This window comes from Macrotis lagotis, chromosome 3 (genome assembly GCF_037893015.1).
Source record: "Macrotis lagotis isolate mMagLag1 chromosome 3, bilby.v1.9.chrom.fasta, whole genome shotgun sequence".
NCBI lineage: Eukaryota > Metazoa > Chordata > Mammalia > Peramelemorphia > Peramelidae > Macrotis > Macrotis lagotis.
Window position 1 is genome coordinate 161,471,865 of NC_133660.1, and position 19,404 is coordinate 161,491,268.

A 19,404-nucleotide genomic window follows, 5' to 3' on the forward strand; every position below is an offset into this window, starting at 1 on the left:
TTTTTGTCCTGATACTGTTTAATGGAGAAATTTCCTTTTACTGATAGCAAGTTTTGATTAGTTTTGTAAAAGGAATCATTTGACAGGCGATTATTTTAATCCTAATGTCATCAGTGGAAGTAGAAGATGTGTTAACTTCTTCAGCCCAGGGAAGTTTAGTGACTTATTCAAGATCACACAGGCCATGAATATAGAGCTTGAATTCTAAACCTTTCTCCATTGTTGTTTAAAGAACTGGCTTTTGCCTGTCAGGTGTAAATAACAGCGGACAAAGAAAATGAATATAGTTTTAATTTATAACATTTCTATGGGATAATTGTGGGTTTACTATGAGAAAAATGTGGCTTTTATTTCAACCAGGGTTATTCATCCAGTTTGTTTCTGTAATTTGTTTTTTTTTTTTCAATTTTTCTTTTCTTTCTTTTTTTTTTTTTTTTTTTTGCAAGTCAATTGGGTTGTGATTTGGCCAAGATCACACAAATAGGTAATTATTAAGTGTCAGGCCAGATTTGATTCCTGATTCCAGAGCCAGTGCTCCATCCATTGTGCCACCTAGCTGCTCCTGTAATTTTCAAAATAAATAAGTGGGGCTTTTTGATAAAAATTTTCAAGTTTATTCGCATCTAGTTTTTGACAGTATTTCAGTGCTCTTTTTTATTCCACTCTTTAAAAAAAAACTTTGCATATTTAATAAATAGAAATGCATTGTAAGTGATTTGTCTAGTTACTATTGAGATTTAGGACTTTTCTACCATTTAACTCTGATGTTAAGGATTGTTTTTGTTTTTATCATTTGCCCCTATTGTCCCTTGGAGCATTAATGTAAATTAATGACACTTAAATGCTTATTGGCTTGAATTAAAGTAACTGACATTTACATTTATTTTATAAGGGAATGGGTCTTGTAAACCATGTATTTACTGAAGATAATTTGAAGAAGCTATATGTTTCAAACCTTGGAATTGGTCACACAAGGTATGCCACCACAGGGAACTGTGAATTAGAGAATTGTCAACCCTTTGTTGTCGAAACACTCCACGGGAAGATCGCTGTGGCACATAATGGAGAATTAATCAATTCTGTCCATCTTAGGAAAAAGGTGAGAGTTCCAAATGCTTTTTGCGGACTCAGGGTGTGAATTTTTATGTTTAAGTTGAGAAAGTGAGTTGCTATATTATTAGTTATCTCTGCTTAGAGAATATTAAAGATAATTTGATTATCTAAGTTGAGAGGATTCTTTAGTCACTCCCGTTTCTCTCTCCCTTCATTTTTCCATCCTCAAAGCATAAGAAACAAAGTAAAATATAAGTTAAGAAATTGAAAACAGTCTGATATAGCATGAGAATCATTAGTTCAGACTTTTTTCACCTGAATATCAGGATAAGACTATTATTGTTGGTAGGGAATTGTATGTTGGATCCCTTAGTGCTAATTGAGATCTTAACATTCGACATGTTCATAGTCAAATTAACCCCACAAAAATAAAAACTCTAATTTCCCTTCCCATGTGATTTATTTCTGCTAATTACTATAGCTGTTACTATTCTATTCCTTAATCACCTAGGTTCAAAATTTTGATTTACCTTTTTCATTTTTTCATTTATCTCTCATCGCTAATCACTAAATATTATCTTCATATGACCAAATTTATCATCTATTACTCCCATTATTTTTACTTTAACCAGACCAGGATCATAGCTTCATTAGACCCTTGAGCAAACTGTGTTTATTTCTGGTTCTCCTTTTATTCATGTTTCTCATACCATCTAGAATTATTTCTTCCATTCTGCCTATTTTAATTCTGCCCATTGCATATTCAATATCTTTTAAAAACTTTTTTGGTAATTTGAATAAGCAAGCATTTCTTTACACAAAGAATTCACACTCAGGGTGTGAATTTTTATGATTAAGTTGAGAATGTGAGTTGCTGTAATATTAGATAGCTTTCTCTGCTATCTAATATATATATATATTTGTTATATTAGAAATTGTGACTTTCTATTATACATATAGTTTGCTTTGGTACAGTGGAAAGAGAACTAAAAATTTAGAGTTAGTTCAGATCTTCACTGTAGGTGTGCCCCTTCTTTCTGTCTAGGCCTCAGTTTCCTTCACTGTAAAAATAAGTGGGTTGGGCTAGACTGCTCCATTTCTGTATAATTATCTACATTCAGTAAAATAGCAACAAAATTGTCCTCTTGGTTTGTGCCTACACTTTTATTTTCCTTCTGCATCGAAAAATAAGTTTTAAGTTTTGTCAATGCTCCCAATTTTTTCCTTCATATTTCTCACTACCTACTAGTGCCAGTGCTCCAACAGAAGCACTCCTCTGTAAGTCAATATGTTGACCACATCTGAGCATGATTCGCTTTATCATTTTGCATCTCTAGTTTCTTAACTCTCTCCTAAGATGTGGGGAGGTGTACTTAATCATTTTTCTGTCAAAGTCATTATTCACAGTTTGAATCAGAATTCTGGGGTTTTTCAAGAGTGTTTCCTCTCATGTTATTATTGTCATCAAGTGAATCATGTTCTGATTTTTTTTCATTCTCATCGATTTGTACAAGTTTTCCCATGTAGTCATCTCCTATGTATCCCAATTTGTTCAGTGAGTAGTACATTTATTTTTTCCATCCTCCCATAACCCCCTACTGTAGTAGTCATTTTATCATCTTTGATGAGTTTTGAGGTAGGAATGATTTTCAAGCCTCCCCACAGCTCCTTAGAAGTCTTCTATTATTAATAGAGCTCATGCTAATGCTGTCAAACTACTATAATACTCATTTCTGTACTCCTTGTTTGGATACTTAATTCTGTCCTATTACAATATTTCATATCTCTGTTTTATTTGTGTTCAGCTCTATATCATTAACTTCTTGAGGTAACAAATATTTTTTTTATAGTCATGCCCCTCTATAGTGCTAGCTCCTCAATAAATATTTGTCATCAATTTAATACCTTTCCTTTTGGAATATACAATTAACTTTGGATTTGTGATGTTGCATTGATATAAGTTTTTCCAGAAATATCATAAAGACCAGTAGTCTTAGGTAATTTTGGTTTTAGCTGATTGTTAATTCCCTCTTCTCCCTTTTAAAATAGCTTCTGCGTCATGGTGTTGGGCTGTCAACGGGTTCTGACAGTGAAATGATCACCCAGTTACTGGCATATACACCTCCACATGAAAGAGATGACAGCCCTGACTGGGTAGCAAGGTATTTGTTAAAGTAAAATAGATCAAGAAGATTGCTTTGAGCTTTATTGGTTATCATGATCTATCTGTTTATATTTGTAGATTTAAGGAGAAATTTCCATGTACAATAGGCATAAATGTATAAATATCAGCATCTACTAATATAGATTTATTTCATTTCAGGATTAGAAATTTAATGAAAGAAGCCCCTACATCATACTCATTGCTTATTATGCACAGAGATGTTATTTATGCCGTAAGAGATCCTTATGGAAACCGTCCCCTGTGTATTGGACGTCTTATTCCTGTATCCGATATAAATGGAAAAGGTAAGATTCTGTGGAATGAAGATAAATTATCTGAAATTGAAAAAGAAATCCAGAGTAGTTACCTTGAAGTTCTAGAAGGTAAAGCATGTCACTTCAAGGGATGGGTTTGATAATAGATTATAGTTGGGTGACCTCCTGTTAATAATCTTGTTGATTTGTTCCTTTTATTTACTCATTTATCATTTCAGACTAGGAAATGCAAAACTAAACCTTCAGTTGATATATAGCATTTTTCCAGTTCTGAAGTATCTCTTGATTGTTTTCAAAATTATGTTGATTATATTTCAAAATCTCAAATTATTTTCAAATGTTGATTGCTTTTAGCAAATCATAATATTAGAGTCCCAAACCAAAAAAAGATCCTATGTAAACTTCAATGTATGGGAATGAAATTTCTGTACCTTGTGTGGTTTGTCCATCAATTAAGCCTCAGTTTTTAAATTGTAATTTTGTTTTAATTGAATAGATTAATTTTTTTAACTTTTTATAGGAAGAAATAACTCTGAAACTGAAGGATGGGTGGTATCATCTGAATCCTGCAGTTTTTTATCTATTGGTGCATTGTAAGTCCTTCATAATATATTAAGTGTTAATATCCTTAGTGATAGTTGAATTGCTAATGAGAACGTTAGGTATCATAGAATTATACCTGAAAGGACTTAAAGGTTGTATAATTCAACCCCACTCCCTGCTCTGCCCCTCCCACACACACTTTACAGATAAAGAAACTATTACCCAGGGAGTTAGTAATTTGCTCAGGACCATAGAAGTAGTAAGAAAGAGGCAGTTTTGAACTCATTTTCTGAGTCCAAATCCAGTACAATCTTATTTTCTCTTATGTGATTTTAAAAAATGTTTACAGGGATATTTGTAGGAAAATATTCATTGTGGGTAAAACATTACTAATTTCCATTAGTAGGTTCTTTATAAAAATAGACTTTCAAATTTTTAAGAAATGCTTCACTAATAAGAATAAGTGCAAATGATTATTTGAAATAATCTTACTTTTGGAGGCCCATTTTATGGGCCTTCATATTATGAAGACAGAGGAAAATGAAGGTCTTTAGTCTTCACATTGCCAATGTTTTCTTTTGATTTAATTAATCAAAAAACATTTATTAAGCATATAAGATAGGTCAGGGATTTACGAATGCAAAGATCCCTATTCTTATTGACTTTATATTTTAATGGGGTGGAACATATTAATAGAAAATAAATACAATATGTTTTTACTTTCAAAGTAGTTAAATACAAATTAATATACATACATTAATACTTTGGTACTACTCATGCTCCTATCCTACTGTAGATATATTTGTTAAAAATTTCCAGAGTAGTGAATATTGCTTTTTAGGACTTTAATTTTGAAAAAAAATTTTACTTATATTGTTTTCCTCCCCCCAAGGTATTATCGTGAAGTTTTGCCTGGAGAAATTGTGAAAATATCCAGACATAATGTTCAGACTCTTGATGTTGTATCAAGGTCTGGAGGAGATCCAGTGGCCTTCTGTATCTTTGAATATGTTTATTTTGCAAGACCGGATAGTATATTTGAAGGCAAGAAACACTGCTTTCATTATTAATTTAGTTTACATAGATATATTATTAGAAGTCTCCTTACCCTTCTAAGAAGAAATTGTTTAAACGTCAAGCTAAGTTTCATTAGCTTGCCGGTTTCTTTCATTCTTGTTTTTGAGTCTATTTTGTTACTGCCAGGAGGTGGCTAGCATTCTTTACCTGCCTTCTGTAATTGCTGTTGATCATAGCCAAGAAGAATTTTTAAGTCTTATAAAGTTGTTTTCTTTAATCTCTTTGGGGTTTAGGCCTAGTAGGGGTATTGCTGGGTCAGAAGGCAATTGATTTCCAGAATGGCTACAGCTTTTTAGAATTCAAAAGTCACTTTGAGCCTCTGTTCTTTTCCTTGGGAAGTCCTGCACCTCACTATGGAGCTTGATTTTTCATAAAAGGACCAAAGCTCTATTGTTTGAAATGTATAAGTTAAAATGATCATGATTTATATTTTTGATCTTTCCCTTTTATTCAATTTTTAGATTTGCTTTTATTGGAAAGGGTTGTGGTCCTATGTTTAAGTTTTATACCAAAACATTTTTTGTTTTTAACTTTTGGTTTTCATAACACATTATAAAGAATAATATCTAATATCAATAATAGATTACACAAAGTATTAATGGTCAAAATAATTTCCTTTTGATTATACCAGGTCAGATGGTATACACAGTTAGACATCGTTGTGGTCAGCAGCTGGCAATTGAAGCCCCTGTGGATGCGGACTTGGTTAGCACTGTACCTGAATCAGCCACACCAGCAGCACTGGGTTATGCCGGAAAGGTATTTTTTTCTTAGGTTTTTTTTTTTATCCAATTGATAATTTTAATGGCAGTTACATTATAAAAAAAACCCTAGTGATGTCTTATTTTAGGGATAGTTGAGGAAGAAAATGTTTGCAAGGGTAGAACCAAACGTTCGTTTATTACCTTCTTTGGAGGTGCTGAAATGGTTTTCAGTACAGTTTTCCAAGCTTACTGTAAATTGTTACATTATAAAGAAATACTGTCTTTATATAAATGTTTCAAATGCTATATTCTCAAGTCCAGTAAGTTTTTCTCTTCCTTTACCTAACATTACATTTAGGTGTTAATTTAATATTAGTGTGGCAGGAGTATTCCAATGGGGTGTCTTGAAGTTCTCTTCTTGACCTTGTTGTATTGAATATTTTAATCAATGAATATGGATAAAAGTATAGGTGCTATTATGTTCACTCAACTTGCAGGATGCATAAGTCTGGGAGTGATAGGTATGCCAGACAGAGAAAGGATTCAACAGGATTTTGACAGGTTAAAATTTTATCCTGAATATCATTAGAAGGATTTTTCCACAGCAGATAAATGGAAAATCGACACTTGGATACAAAAATCTACTCCATAAATACAAGATTGAAAGGAATTGTGAAAGGAAAATATTTGGTGGTTTTCATGTTAGTGGTATGCTATGGCACCCTGAAAAGCTAATATGTTTTTTTAGCTGCATAGCAGGAAATATAGTGTTAGGATGTTAAGTTGATGTTAAGTTTTGGTAACTGTCGTTGAAAAGGATATTAATCAGCTGATGAGTGTCCACAGGTGAACAAATCAGTATGATGAGTAACAGGGTTAAGTCCAGGCCTTATCAGAAACAAGTGGAGAAACTGGGAAGAGAAGATTCAGGGGGCAGTATCTGAAGGAATGTTGTGTTGAAGAGAGATTATATTTGTTGAATTTGGTTGCAGAGTTGGGTAATGGAAGAGAGAAGATAACAAACATTTATCAGGAGCATACTGGCTGCCTGGCCCTATGCTGAGTGCTTTATACACTTTCATCTCATTTCATCCTCACCATAGTCCTGAGAAGTAGATGTTCTTCTTATTTCCATTTCACAATTGAAAAAACTGAGGGAGACAGAAGAAATGATTGACCAAGGGTCACCCAGCTATTATCTGAAGTTGTTTTTGAACTTGGGCCCAGAATTCTTACCTTCTAGACCAACTAGCTATCTGCCTAAATAACAGAAATCTGGGTTATGAGTGCAAACTAAGAGGAGGCTGACTTAGCCATATCTTTAGGAAAACTCAAAGTAAACTTGTCAAATTTTTACTCATCTTATTAAAAAAGCCATCATAGTAATTAATAAAATTATTTTTTCACATGAATAATCTTCAGTTAACCTTTCCTTCCCATTATCCAATTTAAAGGGGTGTGCCAAAACTTCATAATATTCCCTAAACAACAAAAATAATTTTTGTATGCTATTAACATGTTTTCCTATTTTTATATTAGTTATGTTAGCATGTAGATCATTTTAATATTACATGTGTATTTTAGTCCATTATAACTTTTCTTTTTTTACAGTGTGGTCTTCCATATGTAGAAGTACTTTGTAAAAATCGATATGTAGGAAGAACCTTCATTCAGCCAAATATGAGATTAAGACAGCTAGGTGTGGCAAAAAAATTTGGAGTCCTTTCTGATAATTTTAAAGGCAAACGAATTGTTCTAATAGATGATTCCATTGTAAGAGGAAATACCATTTCACCCATAATTAAATTGCTTAAAGAATCTGGAGCAAAAGAGGTAAGAAAAGTTTTGTTTTGTTGACAAGATATATAAAGAAGTTGATAGTAATATAAAAAAATTTGAATTATTTAATTTTTGAAAGAGATCGCTTGAAGTTTTGGTAAAAAACAATAGTTTATGAAGAACAAGGATACTGTCAAGATCAGGACAGGTAGCCAGAAGAAAAGTACATTGAAGAGGAACTGTGATGTATGGGGAAGGTTCTGTCTGCTAAAGCCCCCTAGAAAGAAAGATTCATTTGTCCTTGATAGGACATCAAATGATAACAAAAATCTTGAGAATTTCTTTTTATTAAAAATGACTGTTTTGGGGGGCGGCTAGGTGGCTCAGTGGATAGAGCACCACCCCTGGAGTCAGGAGTACCTGAGTTCAAATGTGGCCTCAGACACTTAATAATTACCTAGCTGTGTGGCCTTGGGCAAGCCACTTAACTCCATTGCCTTGCTACCCCCCCCCCCCCAAAAAGTTTTCTATGAAGACAGAGGAAAATGAAGATCAGAAATTGTTACAACTAAGGATTAAGTTTCTTTCCCCTAAGGTTTTTAAAACAAGAAAAATTTGAAGGCTCTGTGTTGTTTTCTCTATAGATTTTAAACAGCTATTCTTAAAAGTTTGGGACAGTAATTTATTATGAGTTCGTTACTTTATCTCAATAATCAGAATTTTATTTTCTCAAAATACTTCCCTTTCAAGGTTCACATTCGAGTAGCTTCACCACCAATAAGATTCCCATGCTACATGGGAATAAATATTCCTACAAAAGAAGAGCTTATTGCCAACAGACCTGAATTTGATGATCTTGCAAAATACATAGGTGGGTGATTATTTAAAATTTTATTTTTAATTGCCATTATAATGTTTTATATTTAAAAACTTTTTTCATAGATCTTTGATTTCTTAAAAATCTTACAAATATAAAAATTGCAAATATTAAACTCACTCATATATATTTGGTAACACTGAAATTCAGTTTCTAAGGTTACATCACTATCATATTGAAGCAGGAACTTTTAAGTTTCTTTTTTAGTTATAATACTGTAATTCATAAACCATATAAGATATAATATACCCATTTTTTTCCTGAAGAACATTGTTGATCATTTGTCTAAAATAATTTAAATTATTTTTATAAATATTTCTGGAGATGTTATTGATTTCACAATGTAATAGACAAAACCAGAATTTTGATCATATTACTCAAATGATGATCTCAAGTATTTAATGGTCTTTTTGTAGAAGCTATATCATTGGGTGAAAATATTTTAATAAATACTGATACTGATTCATTGTGGTACCTTTCAGCATGATATATTTAGTTTCACTTTTAATCAAGTTGATTTTTGCTGTTGCCTTGTTAGATTTAGTTGAAGCGTAATAGGTTTTACTTTAGTTTTTTTATTTTAACTGTTTGAATTTTATGTTTCCAGTGTGTTTCTTGCCACTAACTGTTGGATTCTATTTTGTTCTCTCCTGCTTATTCATTTTTTTTTCCTTTTATCCTGTCCTTTGCTCCTCACTTTAGAAACAAGTTGCTACCCATCTGCTTTTTGCACAGAAGATTGTGAGATAGGACTATGTTCAGCACAGATACTCTATTTATCCTAAGTGTAGTCTTCTGCTCCACTACCCTTCTCTTCCCCTCACCTCGACTCAGTTTTAGGTTTTAAGCTTCTCTTCATTCTTCAGACATAATTTGTTTTGCTTATGACTAATTCTTCTTTGAATCTATCCTCCTCCTTTTTTTTCCTGATTCCCTTCTATTTCCCTGTTAATTTCCACCTATTTCTGTACCAAATTTTGTATGGTATCCTCCTTTGAAAAGTTCAGATTAAAGTAAAATTCAAATGTTGCTTTCTCTTCCTCACCTGAGCTTCTTCATTTGGTCTCTGTTGTGCTCTAGTGAATTTTCAGAATATAATGAAATACTGTAGAAAGATAATGTCATATATCAGATAAACTGCTAGGCTTAGAGACAGAGAATCAAAACCTGTTCTGATACTGTTCACTGTGGACAAGTTCACATGGACAAGTTTCTTCAATAGGACCTGTGGTGCCTGTGGTGGAAGGGGTGCATCTGTTGCAGTGGTTCTTGTATCTTTGAAAATGGTCATCCTTGGCATGCGCCCCCCCCCCCCCCCCCCCTTGAGAGCGCCTTGAGATCAGGGACTTATTTTGACATTTTTTTGTGTCCTCAGGGCTTAGCACAGTTCCTGGCAGGTAATCCAATAATGTTTAGTGATTGATTATCAATTATGTTAACATGGACTTCAATATTTCCTCAGAGTTGATCATAATTTGGCTGATAATGATTTTAGGGAAGAATATACAGAGATTGTATCTATATAGATCTATATCTACCTAGAAAAGATCATTTTTTTGACCTTACTTTTCATATGTTTTTGGAATGTACACAAGGAGATCTTTATTTGCTGTGTGTCTTTACACACTCTATACAGAATTTCAAGCATTTGTAAATAAGCCAGATTACTTAGAAATTGTCCTAATTGAACTTCTTCAATATAGAGTGAGCTTTGAGTTTTTTAAAAGATATTCTAGTTAATTAAAATGTTACTAAATTAAAATTATAATATTGTGTCTGGCTTTTAAAATTAAACTTAGTGAGCTATATTCAGGTGAGGACTGCAGTAGCTTAAAATATGGTCTGTACTATGCCTATGTATAATAATCTCCCATTATTTATAATCTTCACATCTGCCTCTTTTTCTTAATCTGTCCTGCATTCAGTTTTACTCTGGTTGACCCCTTTCATAGCCATTTAGTTTATAGTTGTGAAGATGTTGCATTCTTTTATTTAAAAATTTTTTTTTTTTAATTTAAGGCAGTGGAGTTAAATGACTTGGCCAAGGTCACATAGCTAGGCAATTATTAAGTGTCTAAGGCCGGATTTGAACTCATTTCCTCCTGATTCCAGTGCTGGTACTCTACTGCACTACCTAGCTGCCCCTGCAGTCTTTTAAATAATTACTTATGGGCAGCCTGCATATGATTACATAATTTTTGCTAACTCAGCTACTTGAATACATGTTATCACCCATTCTCATTATATCAGAAAAAGTATTGTTATCAGCTTTGAGTATTTTTATGATTACATTATTATATTATAAACTAATTTAATATATTACACTTTACATTAAAAACTTTCATTGTTTTTACTGGAATATGTTCATTTTTCTAGCAGTCCAATCTTGCTGTTTTAATGTGAAACATGTTCCTCAAATGATTGAGCATTTTAATATTTTAAATACATTATAATACATTGTTAGTCAGCTTTGATAGCATTTCCATATATCTGTATAGTTGAACACTACCACAGAATCATAGCTATTGATGCCAATTTGACTTGAGTTAGACTTCTATATTTCCAGTGTTTTGATTTATTTTTGTCTAATCTGGTCAGATCACTGTCTTATCAAATGATGGGGTTTGGGGTCCATTGCAGGATGTCTGTCATGTACACTAAATAACAACTATTCCATCTTCACAAAACTTTGGTATTGACTCCAGGTTCAGAGGTAGTCTGTTCAATATACTCTATTGTAATTTCAAAAAATTTCTCTAATTGACAGACTACAGTACATTTCCCTTAACCCCAGGATGGTGCAGTCTCTCTTCTCCTACTGACTAGTTTCCCTAGAGACATAAAGACCTCTTAATGAATTTCTAATTTATCTAATTAATCAAATTTGATTTAATTTGACACTTTGATTAAATCAAAATATCTAATGTAAAGCGCAAGTACATTTTGCCTAGTTATGGACACTTGAGATGTTAATCTGTTCTATGAGGATACAGAAAAGGAAAGGTGTTATTTGGACTTGATTTCTACCAAATAGTAGAGGCATCTGGGCCTCTTCTAAGTGTAAAAGAAGCCTTTTCTTTAATTTATGGGCACATAAGAACTAATTGGTTGGTTTTTTACCCTGCTTTGTGATTTTTAGAAGATCAGTAACCTTTTTTTCTTTTTTCCCAGGGGCTAATAGTGTTGTATATCTGTCTGTGGAAGGTTTAATATCATCTGTTCAAGAAGGGATGAAAATGAAGAGACAGAAAATACAGAAGCAAGAAAATATAATTCACGAAAATGGAAATGGTCTCAAATACTATGAGAAACAAGGACATTGTACAGCATGTCTCACTGGAGACTATCCTGTAGAGTTGGAATGGTGAATGTGTCAAGGAGTGGTGGGTGGGAAAAGGGAGGTATATTTTATATGTGATATAAAATTGAACTTAAAGAATCAAAAGTTACATCTTATGGAGTGATTGTTACTAAAAGTAGTTTTTAAACTTCAAATCCTGTGACATGTTTTTGTTTGCCTTTCTAATTTTGTTACTTATTTGGTTTCTTTATAAGATGAGAAAACCAAAGTATTTTTATTTCCTGAATTTTCTAGATAAAAATATACTGAAGAATATTACCTAGGAATGTTAGGTATTACTTTTAGCTTTATTAAATAGTTCAATAAACTTTCAATAAACATTTAGGAAGTTAATGAGATTATAAAATTTTATTTTGAACTATCAAACAGGAACACAGAGGACAAAATTCAAGTTTGTTCTATGAGGGAATTTCAGTTACCATACTAGACAAAAAATTCTCAGAATTTTAAACTTTTTATTTAAGGAGAATAATGACCTCATTTTATTTCAGAATGCTTTCATAATTGAACTTTATTCATAAATCAGTGGCAGGATGGGAGGGAAAATCTTATCTGCTATTATTAGTATATGTACTACATCCCAATCTCACTGTATTAAGAGGCAGGTAAGTTGAGTAAGTGTGTATAACTTTGGCATCGTTTAACAGATTAGAATGAAGGGTTCATGGGGAACTGTTGTACAGTAGAGACATGCTATATGGGAAATGTAGAACTACAGATTATAATTTGTTTATTTTCTTAATATCCTCAAATTTTTATACCACTAAAAATAATAGTTTATCCTAAGGGTTTATAACATGGAATACATAAAATTAAAAAAAAATTAATGACTGTGTTCACTTATAATTGTTTTCTTTAGTAAACTTATGTATTTTATTTTCTTTTAAAAGTAATTTGAGAAATTGCTTGCCATGTCAGGGGAGGAAGGGAAAGAATTTGAAATTCATCATTTTAAAAAAAATTTTGTTTACATGTAATTAAGAAAAAATAAAATTTTTTTTAAACTAATTTGAGAAGGGTTCCATAGATTTAATTGGAATGTTCATGAAATAATAAAATCTATGGACCTAGTGTATAAACTAGAAACCATTTTAGTTTATTGTGTTTTATTTTGCAATTCAGGCTTCTTTTGTGAAGCTAAATTATATTTACACTGTTTACTGTGTTCTAGCTGGTAGTGTCACAAAAATGCATGTTAAGAGCATGTCTCCTGGGCCCTATATGGGTAGAGAAACAGTGATTGAAAACAATTTTGGTTTCATTTTGGCACTCCCAATTTATATGCAGTTTCTGAACTGGAAGTCTTAGGTGCTTCAACAGAAACCCCTGTGAAATAAAGTAAATTTATTTATTCCTTGCAGCAGGGCTGTTTTTTACTTTTTGATTTGATTTGTGCTATCTAGCCGCCCCTACTTTTTGATTTTAGACAATTGAATATGCAAACTGAGTGTGAACTTTTAAGAAATCATTATCCTAAGGGCAGCTAGGTGGTGCAGTGGATAGAGTACTGGCCCTTGAGTCAGGAGGACCTGAGTTCAAATTCTACCTCAGACACTTAATGATTTACTTACCAAAGTTGAAACCTTGGGCAAGTCACTTAAGATCCCATTGCCTTGCAAAGAACTCCAAAACAAACAAACAAAAGTTATTCTCATTGGCTAGTCCAGTAGTTAGTATGACAAATTCTCATTTTCAAGTGATCAATTATGATGTTTTCACAAGTGCAATAAGATGAATTTGAGTAGTGATACATTTTAAAGAAAATTTTTTTAACTTGAAGGATTATGGGAAAATTGACATTTTTTAACCATGTTAGGGTGATAATGGAGCCACCATTTTCTACTAGTTTTTTATATTTAAAAATATTTCTAGGCCTTTTGGAGGGGATGAGTCTCAAAAAATTAGCTTAAAAGATTTCAACTCCATTAGTCTTTGGAGCAACATAAAATAAACATTAAAATGCATAAAAATCATTTTGGTTTCTTAGTGTAACTGAATCTAACACTTTATTTTATGGTACTCAGTTTGTTTGAGAATTTATGTTTTACTAGTGATTTATTATTGTCTGGTATGTGTTTTCACGTATCAGTAGACCAATATAACCTCCAGACAGCATGTAGCATTGTGCAATAAATAGGTCTTAGTTGTTCATCATCATTTATTCAGGTATCCATGGGTGAAAGTGACCCATAAGAAAGTTGGCAAATTAATTTTGTTATGGCTCATCCCTCATGCCTAGGAACATGGGTGACAAGCTAGAATGTAATCAGTGATCCTTTTCTGCAGTCTCAACATGATCTTCTTGATAGGGAATACAATTTGTTGTATCATGTCAAAATGATTCTTTTTGCATCTAAGTAGTGGGGAGATAGGGACTTTTAAGTCAAATGTTTTTGTTACAAATCGTACATTTGACTTTTGCAAAATCTGAGACTCAAGGAAGTACAAAACCAAGATCTAATTTGACATTCATGTTGTCTGTGTTTTCATTTCATTGTTAAATGTTGGGGAGTAGTTTTTTTTTATCTTGGGGGGGAACAGTAATAAGACAATTTTATTATCTTTATACTTTATTGATTAAATTTTTTTCCTGTCCTTTTATTTCATAATGATGAAATTTTGCTTAATTGCTTTATACATAATGTAAATAGGTATTATAAACTAGGGGAAAAAAACCTGGAAGACATTTTTGCTAGAACTATACTAGTCTTTTTATTGTGATCTGTCTGAATGAAAGATGATTATAAAATAATGAATTTTAAGGTGTCTTATAAGAGCAGTAATTTTTATAGTGTCCTAAGCAATATGGTAAAGGGATTTATTTATGCTCATTTTTCAATTGATATAAATATATGGAAATGGTTTCTTCTTTAATAAGGGGGGAAGATAAGAAATATGCCCTATTTCTTAACTAACAGACATAAAAATGATTAGGGTTAGATATATACCAAACCAAAAATAAATAGTATAGAAAAAAATAATATATAAGTGCAATATAATATTATAGGAAGATAATGAAGCATCTTGGTAATTCAGTTTCATTAGGCTAAGATTCTATTAGCCAAAACAAGTGACACTGATATAACTATATTAAGACAATATTAATATTATTCTTCTATGCATAAATAGTTTTAGGAAATTTCAAGCTATCACTGGGAAGAATGATAGTACATATATTTATTTATATTAGATATATGTGTGCTTCACATAAACCAAGAAATGTATGTACACTTAATATATATTTTACATATTACACAGTTTTTTAAAGTTGAAGGATAATGGAATTTTGCCACTTCTAAATTGACAATCTAATTCTCTTTGATAGGGAATCTGATTTTTGTTTTGCTTAAAGTGATATGCAGTGGTGGCTATCTATAATATATGAAGATGGAGTGGCAGTCCTGGAGTTCGGAAGACCTGAGTTCAAATCCAGCCTTCAGTACTTGTTAACTGTATGAGGATAATGACAGCAGTGCTTCTTGTGGTTGTTTGTGAGGCTCAAATGAGATCATAATTGTAAAAGTGCTAGCACTAGTAATAAACACTGTGCCAATCCTGTTACTATTATAGCCTTACCACACTCCCTGCTAGGTCTCTTCCTCAGGGTATTGTTCCCCAAGTTCCCTTTCAGTCATTTATGGAAGACAGCCTAAGAATCATCTTCAGGGCGGGAAGGGTTTTTGCTTTTCTTTGTATCCCCAATTCCTTCTTCCTAGGCAGTACTTAGTAAATGAACTGAAAGCAAATTTAAGACTAGGTTTAAGGCAGCTATTCCAAACCAGTTACAAAGAGTGTTAAGTGCTAATAATAACATATCCATGAATCTAAGGAATAGTTCTATTCATGTCTTGTAGTCAGAATCATTTTTTTGACTCACTGAAGTAGAACTGAAAAAAAATGAAAAACCATACATGAAAATAAAATTTAGAAGTAATTCTGACAGGAAGAAATTGGAAGCTGTCTCATATTCCCCAAAATTCAAGGATATCTTAACTATTATAAGCAAGAATTAAAACTATTAAGAATGTCATGTGGCTAAAAATAGAAATGTAGAAATTAAGTAATGTGTGAAACAATATAGGATAAAAGATGTTATGAAAGACTGGTGTGGGTGAAAAAGAATGAGATGTGGAGTCAAAGGCCCTGGATTCAAACAGGATTTGACACCTATTATAGTTAAAATTAGATGAGTTACTTTGCCCCTCTGGTTCTCAGTTTCCTTATCTGTAAAATGAGGTTGGGCCAGGTTTGCCTCTAATTTCTCTAAATCTAGAGAAAATAATGAGAAATAGAAGTTTTAAAATATACAGACTATATTAGACAACCTGGAGGGGAAAAACAATGATGTCTTCAGAAAATTTCAAAGCTCCTTAATTTTATCAAACCTGCTCCCGAAACTAAAACCAATGTTTTTTATATAAATAATGGAAAAACTGTAATTAAGAACCAATCTTGGAGCAGCTAGGTGGCACAGGTGGCACCAACCCTGAAGTCAGGAGTACCTGAGTTCAAATCTGGCCTTGTACACTTAATTACCTAGTTGTATGGCCTTGGGCAAGCCACTTAACCCCATTTGCCTTGCAAAAACTAAAAAAAAATTTAAAAACCTTTTTTTATATGCTAATTTATGTCCTGATTTCATTCTTTATTTCCAGCTGCAGTTTAGGAGGATTTTTCCCTGGCACTATAAGTTTCGTATCAATATTAATTTTGTCCCTTTCTCATTCCTGCTGATTCCATTTGATATCTTTTTTAAAAAATTGTATTGCTTCTAAGGAAGTAAGGGAACTGTTACATCAGAATCAAAGAAACATGACAGGTGAAGTTTTGAAAAAGTAGAAAAAGAATTTGAAAGTAAAAGGGGTTTGGAATTTTGGAAAGCTTTTGATCTCTTGAGATAAGGAAATGAGAAATGTTATGTGTGGTTATGATATGGAAGCTAAAGTAATGTATTTGCAACATGGAATTATTTGAATATAACACTAAGATTCTATCCTTGAGGACCATTAGAAGCATAAATTTTAGTTATGTAAGGAATATTAAAATCCTTATGAACTCGAAAAGACAGTAATGAGAAATAAGACTTTCATTTTAAATCTTGGGTAGCAGACTAATAAAAGTGGACTCTATGTGAAGAATCTATGCTAGCAGTAAATGACCCTTGGGAAAACTGATATTTTGTGTGATCTATATGTACCAATTTGTATATATAGATCCAAATGTGATTCAATTTATATTAGTCTCATTTTAAGTGAGATATGTTCTCTTGTTAATTGTGATAAAGTAGAACTCATGAAAACTATATTGTTTGGTATGTGATAATGCATATGTTGCTTTTAAGTTTTCTTATATAGAGAATTTTGGGAAACCATCAAATAAGATTCTTGTTCTTAAGAGGATAATGCCATCATATCATTGGAAATTTTAATTCCTTTTAATCTGCATACTGTGAAATTATTTATCAATTTACTAGAGGCTATTGATAATATTGGTTAAACTAAGTATATTTTAAAAAGGGAAGAATAATACTGTATGGGGGAAAGTATTGAGAAAACTTTGTAAAATCTCAATATTCATAATAGGTTCCTTGGGACCTTCTGCATGGGCAGCATCGTAATATCTTACTGGTCATGTAAAAGAACCTACTAACTATTATGAAATTCTAAAAAAAAAATGAATGGGTTTAATGAATAGGATTCCTTTTTCCATTACAAACACTCCTTCCATAAAGATGAACTTTTTACAAGTTTGTTTGAAGTATAAAATTGATTTGTGTTTATTTTTCATTATGAAAATTTTGAGATTATGCCTGGAATCTTCTATATTGAAGTTATATTTTGAAGCTACTTAAGTCTTTAAACCCCAGTATTAAATTTATGCTTGCTTTAAGATAGAGACATCTGTTAATCTGGAGATTTACAATAACTTTTCAGTTTCTCCTGGATTTTTTGAGTACCTAATACAAGATTCCCTTGTGTAATTCAAGAATGTAATTATTTTCTTAATTTTTATATCAGGATGAATTTTTAATTTAAGAAACAGAAGAAAAGGATGTTAAATGATTTTTTTGTAGGATCTGGTAAACTTTATTGTTAACTGTTATTTCAACAGCATGACCAAAATAATAACTATTTTAACGCTAAGCTATGATTAGTAAAACTTTGATATTTGGGGTAAAAATCTCTTGGGTCTGGAATTGAACTCTTCAGTTTTAAATGTGTAAATGTCTGATAATGTATTACGTCAGAAAGTCACCCCTTCATGGGAAATGCTACAAATGGATGTCTGGGAAAAGTTAAGGGAATCTCAGACCTCATAACTCATTTTTATGCAGTATGCAGTTTCCTTTTTGAATAGGATTGTTTCTCACCTGCTTAATCCTGAACTTGGCCATGAAATCTTGTGACTATGATTAGTTATTACAAATAGTAACTAGTGCTCTTAACTGAAATAAAAAACCCTAAGTATTGTGGTACATAGGCTTGGGGCTATGTGTGTAGAAAAGACCTCCTCTAAGAGGAATATGTGAATATGTATATATTCATGTATTTTATAAACTTTAAAAATATATTCAGAAAAGATATCGGGTAGGAGATAAAACAGGTCCTAGATGTTGATCTTTCTTCTAGTCCTATTTACTTATAGACAGGCAGTGCCTCAGTGGTGGAGGATTTTAGGGTTTTTTTCACTTTAGATTACCCTTCACCAATGAAATTGCTCAGAAGCTCTAACAAAAGTAAACCGTGGAAATTAATGACATTTCCAAACCCAACAACCAAGGAACATTAAACCACCTACGAAGTGGAAGCCACTGTGCTGGGTCGTGGGAATACATGGACAAAAAAGGAGAGGTAATTTCAACATTCGTGCCTATAGATAATACAGAATTTCCGTAAAATATGTACAGAATACATAGTGATATATCAACAACTTTGTGAATCAGAACAGGCAGCTAAAAGAACGTGGCAATTTAACTGAACCTTACCTAGAGTAAGGGGTTTTCAAGGTGAGGCAGCTTTACAAGCATGGGAGACATTTAATGCAATGTCGGAGACCTGTAGCATATGAGAAAAGGGCTGTTGGGCTGTAAAGTGAGTGAAATAACAGACGATAAGGATAGTTTGGGGTCAGAGAGTGGTATAAATAAAGGTATCTCTTAAGCATTCATATTCAGAACACGTTACTGAATGTGGCAAAAGCACTAGCATGGTTTCAAGCTTTAATAACCTAAGAAATAGAAATGCTATAAACATTTTTGAAAGGTTGATTACATGTTTAAAATAATGGCGCTTCTATAGTTCAACATAATTCAGTTTTTTAATCCTGGCCTTAAGATCGTGCAGAGGCAGCACAAGAAAGTGAAATGGAAATAGATGACTAAAGTCACCAAAAAGAGACCACCTGCGTCTTAGAAATGACACAATGCATGGTGATTGTACTGGATCACAAAAATGAACATTTCTTGTTAAAAATTCACAAAACAATGTAAAAATTAATTTTTCTTTTTTTGCAAGGCAATGGGGTGAAGTGGCTTGCTCAAGGCAGCTAGGTAATTATGAAGTATTTGAACT

At 32.3% G+C, this 19,404-nt stretch overlaps 1 protein-coding gene across 2 annotated transcripts in view; it reads left to right on the forward strand.

The window, feature by feature from the left end:
• The window catches only part of PPAT (phosphoribosyl pyrophosphate amidotransferase), a 45,974-nt gene extending 33,133 nt beyond the window's left edge, over positions 1-12,841 (forward strand). For both annotated transcript variants that reach the window (XM_074229372.1, XM_074229373.1), the window contains exons 3-11: positions 893-1,099; positions 3,103-3,215; positions 3,377-3,522; positions 4,013-4,085; positions 4,928-5,079; positions 5,744-5,871; positions 7,428-7,649; positions 8,346-8,466; positions 11,644-12,841. In XM_074229372.1, the coding sequence (XP_074085473.1) occupies positions 893-1,099; positions 3,103-3,215; positions 3,377-3,522; positions 4,013-4,085; positions 4,928-5,079; positions 5,744-5,871; positions 7,428-7,649; positions 8,346-8,466; positions 11,644-11,840 (1,359 nt within the window). In that variant the 3' untranslated portion in view covers positions 11,841-12,841. The remainder of the gene's footprint in view (positions 1-892; positions 1,100-3,102; positions 3,216-3,376; positions 3,523-4,012; positions 4,086-4,927; positions 5,080-5,743; positions 5,872-7,427; positions 7,650-8,345; positions 8,467-11,643) is intronic.
• Positions 12,842-19,404: the final 6,563 nt, after the last annotated feature.